This window comes from Strix uralensis, chromosome 15 (genome assembly GCF_047716275.1).
Source record: "Strix uralensis isolate ZFMK-TIS-50842 chromosome 15, bStrUra1, whole genome shotgun sequence".
In the NCBI taxonomy this organism is placed as follows: Eukaryota; Metazoa; Chordata; class Aves; order Strigiformes; family Strigidae; genus Strix; species Strix uralensis.
The window spans coordinates 3,759,777-3,771,840 of record NC_133986.1 but is presented as its reverse complement, the minus strand read 5'-3'; the positions used below and the strand labels follow the sequence as shown (position 1 = coordinate 3,771,840).

Below are 12,064 nucleotides of genomic sequence, written 5' to 3'. Positions count from 1 at the left end.
CTTAATTGTTTTATGGGAAAGGGCAAGTCCTTGGTTTTGCTTCCAAACACTTCTATACACGTTATAGTTCTTCCTAACCCCTATTCACTTCTTGAACTGGCATGCAGAAAGAGTGTTGCAACAGCTTGAGGGGTTACAGCACATGGATCTTACTTAATGTCCCAGGGCAGCCACTGGAAATACTGTGCTTTCATTCAGAGCTTTGGGAATTTATCATAGATTACCACTACTGAATTTTACTGTTTTAGTACAAAAACATTTAATTCAGGATTCAAGCATTGTCTTATATACTGTATCTATAAACATTTATCCTTTCTTCAACAATATTAACTTAGCTGTATTATCCATATAATGTTATTACTTTGTTCTATCTGCAATTCCTCAGTGCTTAAAGAGTAGTCCATTGTGTTTTTCACTTCAGTTTCTTCCTCATGTCCAGAATTACCATCTTTTCCTATTATAGGTTGCATACATTCATTTTCTTTCTGAATAGTTTGTATGTCACTGTCTTTTGAGTGTTCTTGACCACTCTAGCACAAGAAGGAACAGAAGATTATATATATTTTAATACAGTCACTGATTAGATTTAAAGTTCAGGACTTAGATTTAAAATTATTTTTACAATTCTGATTGGAAAACAAAGACTATTCACCTGAAGTATATAAAGTTAATGTAAATGGAGAAAAAAAGCAGACTAAGACCCTAGAAGAGTAGGAAAGAAATTATATCCTGCTATATTACAGTCCACAGAGAAAAGTTATACAGATTGACAGAATTTCTCAGAGGAAGGAATATGTGTTGTACATGTGCTGACTGGATCACTCCCCCTGTCTGCTGGCTAAATCAGTGACCTGCTCAGTAATTACACATGGAAAAAACCTGCATGATCACTATTTACATTTAAACTCATGTGCATACAGACACATATTAACACTAGGTTTTTTTCTAACAAACCACCTAGGATTTTTAACTTTATTTCATAGGCAAATAAGGCTTATGAATTTGCGGTTCCTGTCAGTTAGCTCCTCATTCCCTCCCAGATGGCTTTTTAACCTGAATTTGAGTCAAATTCAACAGGAGTAGAATCCCGAAAGATGCATCTACTTAAACTTAAGTCACTGGTCTTCTACCACTGCTGTATTTGTCTTTATTTTTGAAAGTTGCATTTGATAAAGGTCTGTGAAAACTAGGAGCTGAATAGTGAAGAAACACCCTAATAAAACCCAACGAAAAAAAGAAAAAGAAGATGCATCCTTTATTATCATCAACTGTTTGGCAGCTGAAGGCAGGAGCACGTGCTGGCTCTTCCCCAAAAGAAAGGATATAAAAGCAGGTAAATGTGGGAGGGAGCAGGGGTATTGCTTAGTCCATAAAAGATGTGAGAAAAAGCCAAAGATACTTGGGTGACTGGATGTGTTGCAAAAGGAAGACTGGGATGTGGGAGGGAGTTACAAGCACTGTGCTTGGGCATCGTATGTGTGGGGAGGACAGAATATATTGCAAAATGGAGGGAGACACGTAGACAATGCTGGTAAAAAAATGGAATTATTGCAATGGTGGCATACTAGATGATGTAGAAAACAAATCCGCAGGAAACAATTTTCTACAGGTCACAAAAACTTCTTGATGCTCCCAGCTTTGCTGATTTGGGGGAGGGAGGAGTCATGGTGAATGGAGGAGGGTCCTAAAAATAGTCTTACTCTGCCAAATACTCTGCCTTCAATTTGAAGATTCAATTGATTTTTTTTCCTCTTTTCCTCATGTTTTATTCTCATTTTCCCTGTCATTCTGATTTGGAAATTGTAAATACTGCATCTATCTTGTTTTCTAAGTTTTTAATTAGTTAATTTTGCTTCTTGGCTATATACACCATTGGCATCACATTTTCAAGATTTTCTTTTCAAATACAAATACTAGAAATTTTCTTTCATGAAAGCTGTAATTCTTCTATAATGTCTTGCTTATAGGAGCTGTTTTGTTAGACAGAAACACCAAACACCACAATATAACTGTGCATGTTACTCTTTTGTACAGGTATAAAAAACAGCTACTACAGTGGAACTTACCACATTTGCTGGTAGGGGCTGAACTGCTGAATGCATCAGAAACAAACATGATAAAGTGTTCTTAGAAAGGGAGAAATGTCATGATTCCCTTCCAGATTTTCAGGTGGGTTGGATAAACCCAGTTTCCATTAACTTCAAATGGCTGTTCAGCCCTTCAAAAATAGGTCCAAGATGCATAAACTAAAATGCCTGCATATCAAAGCTATTAAACCTGGACTTTAATTTTTTCCTTGTGATTTATTAAAGTCTAACTAAGATTAGATACATACACCTAAGATGACCTTTCAGAGTATTTCATACTAGAAAATCAAAACCTTCTCAAAACCAGATCTCCCTGTATGTATACACACAAAAGAATTGCAATAACCCATTGCTAAGGTGTAGTCCTATTCTCTGATGGTACACAGCTGTATTACAAATTATGTTAAACTAAATGTGAAGCATGGTAAAGTTAAACTAAATTACAGTTTGAGTCTGTAATCAGGTCTGACATTGCACCTTTCTTTTAAAAAAGACCTTTTGTTTAATTACTATCCACAGGTGATCAGTATGAAGACATTTACATACATTTTAAATTTCATGCCCCACAAATCATCACAGGGATTTCAGATTGCACTAGGTGTAAAAATAAATATATGCATATTTCCTTGAAACACTTGGAGCCTCAGTCAAGATCTAAATCATAGCCAACACCTTACCCTTTTATGTTTTACTAGACACTGACTCATTACTGGTACAAGGTGAAATTCCACAAATTAGAACAATCAATATGATCTGCTGCAGCTCCTGTAATTTCTTGGCAGTGTTCCACTGGAGATTTGACTCAGCCTAACCTGCCTAGCTTTTGAAATCTTATGATCATACAACACAAAGTGGTGTGGCAATTTGCCCTAAGATAGTGTAAGATATATATTTAGAAAACATCTCAGACTTTTTTTGCATTTATGAGCATATAGTTTAAGCTTATATACTTTCAAACACATAGGGTTATCTTAGTAAGCACAAGTACTGTTTATCATGAATGACTCATTGTGTGCATTGATTCAGCATCCTAAACATAATTCATATTTCATTTTCATTCAAAGAAACAATGATTTTTAAAAGTTACACAATTTGCATTATACCTTGTAGAATTCGTGCAGCTTTGGCACAATGAGTACTCATTTCAAGTCTAACTACCAACAGGTATGTGCATGTATATATTCATATATGTTTGTATATGTATGTTTGTGAGCTATAAAAACATACACATATTGTGAAGAAATTGATATTAAGTTCTTCCAAGTTCTAAAAATATTATGGTTTGTCATTGTACTGACAATTCGTAGACTAGTTCTAAAAAAAAAAAAAGTCTTTACAGTCCTAGTGTCTTCCTATTTTCCTAACACTGAAAGCAAAATCATATACACGCAAAATGAGTCTTCCCTTCTTTGAAGGATAAATCGTTTGGATGTAAAAACTAATGGAAAAAATTATATAACCAGTACTCAGCTGAACAACAGAATACACTCAATGCACAGGGGAAGTTTTCCTTATGGCTTATGACACTTCCAATTTTTTTCAGTCTTACAAAAGTCTGAAATATAAATTTGCAATCCAGCTTAAGTAAGGGATAACACATAGCTGCAGGGCTACATGCTCTTCCTTTTGCTCCAAAAGACCATCTTCATGTGCTTAACCACTTGTTGACTTCTTGTATGTGCCTTAAATATAGAGGTGAACATGGATTTCAGTCACCCAGCAATGCAAGCTCAATTCTTGTTCAGCCTGCACTGCATAAAACAGTCTTTTCCCTCCGGCATTCATTACTTGTTGAGCTTCCTATGCCTTTAATGATTCTTAAAGGCCCTAAGTGAAATAAAGGTTAGGGCTTTTTTTAACTAAAACTGAATAATTTAGATAATCTCTATGTTGATAAAATGAATCTGATCTGTCCCATGTTACAGAGGCTGAAAATAGTTCCTCTGAGTAGAAGAGGACTTACATCCACACTTCCAGGGAACTTTTTTTTATATATATATATATATATATATATATATATATATGAAGTCAAGGGGTCTGCCACAGTATTTGAGAAACACCCATGCAAAATATGTTTGTGAAATAGGATCTAGTAAAGATAAATTACTTACAATAACTGCTATTTATTATGTATAAATTTATTAATGAGGTAATATCTCAAGTTTCTATGATATAAGCGCCCTTCTGGATTAAAGAGGAACATTCCCTGGGTACAGTAAGTTTTAAATGGGAACTTGGATCCTTGATTACATCAGATAAATTTTTAGGTTTAGCAATGTCAAAGGAAGATCAGTGGACATGACAGCCAGATTAGAAAAAACTGTCATGTCTGTCATTCTCTAATATTTTTACAAGAAATGGAAAGTACTGCAGCTATTAGAAACACTTACCTGCAGATTTTCCACTTGCTCAGAATGATGATTTCCCTGAGGAGGATGATAATCTTCAAGATGTCTATGAACTCCTTTAAGGCAATTCAGCTCATTTTTAATAGTCTCTATTTCTCTTCTCATGTTTTCCTCCTGTAATAATTGAGGGGACTCAGAGTACACAAACACAGATCTTTACTGCATGTTCAAATATGTAAAACCGTATTTTACAGGGGCATCGACAGCTTAGCAAATTAAAGTAAATCCTTAAAAGAAAGTATAGATGGTAAGGAATTTCTTTGTACAGAGTAAGATAATTTTGAGCTCTTTCATTCAAACCAAAATTTTAATCACATTTCCATTACAGATGATATGTTCTATTAATTCAGGGTTTTTTTCACCATTTACTTCAAGTAGCAATGCTCAAAAAAATGAGATTTGTATTTGTAGGTTTCTTCCTTTTTGGTTCAAAGATAAACATGCTATTCAACATTCATTCTCTACCTACATTGCCAAGAAATTACAACAGCAAATAATTTTCTTGGCACTTTACTTCTGTAAATAGCCTCGAGTATCCAATGCTTCTTCAGTGAGTATGTAACAATTAAATTTTTGTATTTAGAACAAAAAGGATGGTCAAAAATTCAAGTTGTAAAAAGAACAGAAGGGCAATTTTACAGAAATAGTTTAATTTAATTTACAAATATTTCCAGAGCAGTGTATAATGTTAACATCATCCATGATGATGCTATACTTTAAGATATTAAGAGATTGAATTTCTAGTTAGCCATAGCAGAAATATGGAGAGGAAAAAAGAAAAAAAAAGAAAAAATAAATCATCTTTTAAAGAATGTTGCAAACATTCCTGAGAAATAAGCAGGGCCAATTCCCCTGTCTATACAGGAAATGATGGTGTAAGACTCTCCTAGGAATCAGAGATCAAATCTTCTCAGAGCAGTTCAGCTATTTTGTAGTCTCATGGTTGCAGTCACCTCCATAGTAGCTGCACCAAAAGAGTTAGCCTTAGACAACAGAATTACAAGGATAACTTTGCAATATTTCCCCACAGCCCCCCTAAGAATCTACCTACTAAATTCAAACCTTTCTGCCAGTAGGTGCCAATTACGTAGAAATAAAAAAGACAATTAAACAAATGCTGCTTAGAGTCCAGTTTCCACACACTAAACAGATCTTGTCTTATTTAAGAAGTATTAATCTTTCTTGTAAACATGCATTTATTATTGCAGATGATTTTTACAGCTACAATATTTTGCTAATTGTTTTGGATTAAGTAATTACTGAAATATTCTTTAAAAGTATTGAAGTGGTAGAAAGAATGGCAAATATTGAAGACAAAATATTTTTTAGGTGTACACAGAGGTGAATTCACTGAGAGGACATACAGGTTTTGAACTTCTCTTATCCTCTTTCATCCCATAGTCCACATTGAATAATTCCTGTCAAATCAGGACCTCTGCTTTACCACAAAGCCTTCAGTATCTCTACCTGATTTAGTTTGAGGTTGCTTTTTTTTTCTGGGCATGTGGCCCTTCGGAAGTACCTTTAGTCTGTGTCATTTCAGTCTATGTGGGTTTACCTTCACTCTTTACTATATGACAGTTTACTGATAGTTTTTTCAGCGTACAAGAGTGCAGCCTAGAAATGCTGGTATTCTCTGAATAAGTTGTGTAAAAAATTGCAAGTTTCCTTAAGAATACGTAAAATTCAATGTAAATTAAAAACTGTATCAGCTTCCATGTCTAGGTAATGGCAGGTGTGTAATTCTGGAATATTTAAGTGCTAAATTCAAGGTAACACCTAATACCTTGGGGCTCTTGCTTTACAGAACTGCAGGAGGTGCACTGACCTTTTAGAGCACAGAAGTCAGCATTTCTCCTAAATCTACCTTTTAAAAATATTCATTTCTAGAAGAGTCTGCATTACTGGAAAAGAAATTGGTTGTTTTTATTGTATTATATCTGCAATATTTTCTTGGCTTTTAGGAATTACTTAAAATGCTTGATGACTATTTCAAAAACCTTTTAATACTCTAACATTTAATTTAATAAACCTACATCTTTTTTCCAAGTTCTTAGTGCCTTCTCATGCTCATTCTGAAGATTAAGGAACTTTTCTTCATTTTCCTTTGCCTTCTCCCTTTGCAGCTCATTATCTCTTTCAAGGGTCTGCAATAAAATTAATTATCCAAAAAATAATCAATACCACATTAATGAATTTTGATGTGTTTTATGTTGCTTGGACCTTTGCTTCTAACATGCTGGAAGTGCCATACAGATCAGTGATAATGTGCTATCTCAACAATAATTTTCATAAATTAACAGAAAGGTGCTTATAGTTTAGCTAACAGGAAACAGGGGGAGGTTATGAAAAAAGAAATGGCTATAAAAGGGTATAAAAACACTTGCCATTATTCAGTTTCACTGCATAAGTTTTAATGTGCTGAAAAAGTAATATAAAGTCCAGAGATGAGAAATATGAAATGTAGCACAATCTAGGCCCATTGTACTTAAACAAAAAACTACTGTATACTCAAATAAAATATTTTTATTTTTCTGACCAGTTTTTCTATTCTAAATTGTTTATTAACCTATCTTATAAATTGTATAAACTTTAAATTCTAAAACATATCTACTGGAACATGAAGTATACATCTGATTATCCTTTAATTTATTTTTATTAGATCACTGAATAGGAGTGCATTAAAGTAACAGTAATATTAAGTTTTATACTATCATAATTGTACTTGAAACATTTTTGGGTTAACTCAGCTTTACTGTGCTAAACTAAAGCAGCCTTGTGTAAATCAACAGTAACTTCACACACATCTCAGGTGCTGTTGGAATTTTTAACCTATCACATTTTTATAGCAAACAGTATAGACCTACTGCATCCATTATCTACTATATAGATGACAGAAATATATTTGACAATGTAAACATAACTTTGATGCATGAAACTACACGACCAGCTAGGTATTTATGACTCTTCTGAGCTTCTTGGAAAGTCCACTTGAAAAGTGTTAAGTTATGGAGGCAATGCTCCAAAGCAATTCTTTTTTACTTAATCTTTTCACTAAAACTGAGTCTACTTCTTGATTCACTTAGCATCAGTTTTAAAATGCCTCCGCTAATTTAGCTACACTATTAATACAAATATATTTTACAGGTATTAACACTAGGAAAATTCAGACTACCTTGCATTTTTATACACATGGAAAAAGTTGTGCATAAGAATATAATGGATCTTCTCTGACAGCTTATATAGTTAGAAAGATGAGAAAATTCAACAATACAATGTCTGAATAATCACACTCTGATGTAGCACCTTTCATCCGGTTCTATAAACTAGGAGCCCAAGACCTGCTGTCTTTGACAAACCTGCTCTAACCCCATGGATGCTTTTACTTGCTTCTCAAATGCAACCTCCTCTGAGATGGAATATAATAGTTATTTGCAGTATAGCTCTTAGGGCAAAGTATCAGGAGTAGCAGATGAACAGAACTGATCATATGTTAAAGGCAATTGTACAGAGAGGGGAATACCTGAATTCCTTGCATTCTTAAGTATTCTGTCATCTGTTAAAGAATTATAACTTGTTTTTCTTAACTCATCAGGACATTGGTATTCTAGCACTAAGTATACGTAGACAGAATGAGAAAGGACAGTATGATTCTTCTTGAATGCTTCCTTGCAAGTTTAAGTATTCAGTCATCTCAAGCCCCAAAATAAACAGCGATATTTTGTGAGTATAGGAATAAAAATATTTCCATGGGACTGTACAACCACTCCTTCCATTTTTCTATTATTCTGAAGAAACTTTTTCTTGATGAGCAAGTTCCACAAATTTGACAGGGATACAGGACAGAACATAAGCGTAATACATAACTTTCAGACCCCATTCATCATACTGTGGTTCTAGAACCAATAAAGACAAAAGCAATAGCTCTCAAGTTGGCAGGAAAGTGGGTAGACCCTTCAAGTTACATATTCAGCTCCCTGTTTTATAAGTTCCATTTACTGCTTTAAAAAACTGACACTGCAAAATAAGCAGTTAATGTTGTCTCATTCCCTGGAATATCCTGGTAATTGCATCAAACTGTCAGCCAAACGACTAGCAATAAAAAGCAACAATATTTTATGACTACCATTTAAACAGAAAGACAGACATTTCTGACAAATCAAAATAACCCGTGAGTTCATATGGAAAGAACATGTGATATTCACTTTTAATATACCATTGTATTTATATCATGCTGTTTAAGGGAATTGCTGCATTTTATGCATGTATTTGTTGGGTTCACAAAAAAATCCATCCATTAAAATAACTAGCCATTTTTATGTTTCCAGGTGTGATCTCTTGAAAGTTTATACCTCATAATGTGCTTATATAAATGTTAGGAGTCCTTTAATTCCCATTCTCAAGTGAGAACATGGCGGTTGTACAGGATGCTCTCATAAAACTCAACGGAGATCAAATCTTAGCTGATCTTAAGTGCCACAGTGAAGACTACGAAGGAATATTTACATCAAACTAAGTATCGATGAGTCCTTGTATAGTCAACTGAGCTTTCAAAGGTTGAATCAAGAGCCTCTTATTAGTTACTCATGTCCTGCACCACTTTAAAGTATTTACGCCTGCAAGAAATTACCTCTGAAGACTACGCTGAACCTTTTATGACTAGAAAGAGTTTGTCCTGTAGTTAGAAAAATAGAAAACATTAATACCTTCCCAATGTCTAATATAAACAGGACGCAAATCAAAGCAGGTTCTCTAATCAGAATTAGTATAATTGCATCAGAAAAAAATTGCTGGCCTGTTCAGGCTGCAAAACCAAGACTTGGACTCAATTCATACCTTAACAACAAGAAAACAAACTATACTTTTCTTGCACTTGTAGACATTTATGCGGAGTCTTCAAAGATAAGATTCACAGATACCATTCACAGTTCTAGCTGGAACTTTAAGGCATACTATAAACTTTATCTGAGATGGGAAACAATAGCTCAGAAATACTATCAGAAAAAAGCACTTTTAGAATACACCTGCTATTCAATAATCATAGAATCATAGGTTTGGGTTGGAACAGACCTTAAAGATTATCTAGTTCCGTATGTATAATCCTGACACAAATATCCTAAAGAGCCCCCTGTAATATGAAAGTTACCATCACTAAGGTTATATATCAATTAAATTATCTTGAGTTTCTGATTTACAAAGTAATTTCAATCATCTTAAAAAATAAAATGCACGTTGCCTTCTTACTTCAACAAAAACCAGTACTGTATGAATAGCAAGTAATCCAGCTGTTTCACCGTACCCGATAGATAACTAACAGAGGTTACAGAAAATCATGCTACTTTAGGCAATTCTACAGCCAAGGGACTGTTAAATTAATCTTTGTAAAAAGTTTCAAACATGCTAAGAAAAACCAAACCTTTTCCCATTAAACTGTGCTTTGTAATTTTATTTTTTTTTGTTTTTTAAATATACAGAAGAGGAACTGGAGAACTCAGAAGATTCATAATGAACTGGTGGGACTGTTCTCCAGGTTGAGAAGCATCTCTTCTTGGTTCTAGAGATCTCTGAGATCAAAGAATTTTAAGTCATGAATATCCAACACTCTAGACTAATATAAATACAGGAACCTAGACATCTGAAATCAGTGACTTCTCTTTGTCTTCCAGTCACTACAGCTTTATCCAGTACTACAAAGCAGGTACTTTAATTCCTAGTGAAATTTTAGCTAGTTTCTGATGGAGAACATAATTCATCTTTAACCTTGTTTCATCAAAATGCAAAATTCATTTATTTATATTGTGGCAGAAGGCAAACTGCTTACATCTATTAAAAGACAAAGTAAAGGCTTATATGAAGTGAATCTAATTTCAATTTAGCACAGAAGCATTTATTTATACATGAAAGTATACATGCACATGCAAAATTTAATTTGGAATTAACAGATCCTAGTTCAAAACCTTGGCCTCATAGGCCAAGCAAAGAATGGAATAGCTACAGTTATGTATGGACAAATAACAGATAATAATTATTAATAGTCCAATTAATGGTTGTACCTGAACTCTGCATGGTACAACTGACTGGAACAGGTATGACCTTAATCTTTAGTGCGCTATGGGCCAATCTGACTGGTAGCGTAATTCAGAATCTAAACTGTTCTGGAGCCACTGCTCAAAGAGGAACTGAGCAATGCTGCAACTCCACACTCTCCAGCATGACTACTTACCACCTCTCACATAAATATGACACCAGACAACACAGCAAGAAGTGGCTAAGGATATGCTCTATCTTAGGCCCTCTGCTCTAATAACACTGGGGACAAACTCTGGCTATGAACATCTGAAATTTGAAGTATTTTCCAGAAAAGAAGTTTATACCTATGTGAAAATTATAGGAGACAAAAGAAATAAAATAATTTTATTTCAAAATACTTGAAAGCAACCCCCAATATGTTCTGGTTTTACAGAAATGGTTGATACAAATGGCAACCATGATTTACTTTAGGGGGAGAAGTAAAAGAGGGAAACCATAGACTGTGCTTCAAGGTTCATGCTGACAGTTAAGGAGCTGAGGGAGCAATGGAAGTGAGGTCAAAAGTTCTAAAAAACATACAGATGTCTTTAACAGCCCTGGACTTAAAAAATACATAACAGATAGTAACAGCTTGTCTAATCAAAAAAAATCTGACCTGATATTCTTCTTTCAGTGCATTTAATTCACTTTCCATTCTAACATTCGTTTGGGTTATTCGCTGAAGCACCTCCTGCACACATTGTAGAGAACTGAGAATTTCCTTATTAATACAAACAAATTAAGATATATTCAATAAGATTTTATTTCTGAAGTTTAAACATTAAATAATTTATGTCTTTTAGATTAACATATTTATTTTTTATTCTGCCAGTGTTTACAAAATCATGAATATAAAAATGTACTCCAACATCTACATTGGGGAAGGGCTTGTAGGAAGAAAACAGAACTCCAGGTTTTTCTGGCCTTCTGCCTTGGAGAAAATATCACTAATATAACTTATTATAACATTCTTTTTCAGAGAATTTTCTTATAATTAAAATGAACAATCCATTGATACTTTAAACATATTTCAGTGCAAATCTGAATAAAATATATCAAATCCAACCCCACTGTGAGTTCAATTAATCTAACAGAATAATTTTATGGTACCATATTACAGTTCTGGAAAATATGGAAAATCCCAGAGAAATGATAAGACAGGCAGGTAATCACTTCCATTAATCACTTCCATTAATGGATCACATGTGACATTATTCTGTATCTCCTAAATTAAATCCCAATAGATGTGAACTACCACACATTAGCTTTGCATCACCTGGTGCAAGTACATCAGATTTTGCTGTCACTATCTGAATTTTTGTGGTACCTTAATCAAGACTATATCGTTACTTTAAGAAGAGTAAGTTCTAAAAAGAGAGCCACCCAAAATTAGTTGATTAAGGCGATATAGATTTACAAATCCATGGGTACTGCCATTACGTTTGTTTCAGTTAACTGAAAACGTGGATGGAATGGAGACAGAGAGGCATTTTATATTAA

The 12,064-nt window shown here is 34.0% G+C and overlaps 1 protein-coding gene across 1 annotated transcript in view; it reads right to left on the bottom strand.

Moving 5' to 3' along the window:
• Window positions 1–12,064, bottom strand: part of CCDC73 (coiled-coil domain containing 73) — an 87,374-nt gene that overhangs the window by 9,157 nt on the left and 66,153 nt on the right. The window contains exons 16-21 of the mRNA XM_074885027.1: window positions 11,181–11,285; window positions 6,532–6,642; window positions 4,472–4,609; window positions 2,723–2,729; window positions 2,067–2,089; window positions 362–530 (exon numbers count right to left, since the gene is read on the bottom strand). Of these exons, the coding sequence (XP_074741128.1) occupies window positions 362–530; window positions 2,067–2,089; window positions 2,723–2,729; window positions 4,472–4,609; window positions 6,532–6,642; window positions 11,181–11,285 (553 nt within the window). The remainder of the gene's footprint in view (window positions 1–361; window positions 531–2,066; window positions 2,090–2,722; window positions 2,730–4,471; window positions 4,610–6,531; window positions 6,643–11,180; window positions 11,286–12,064) is intronic.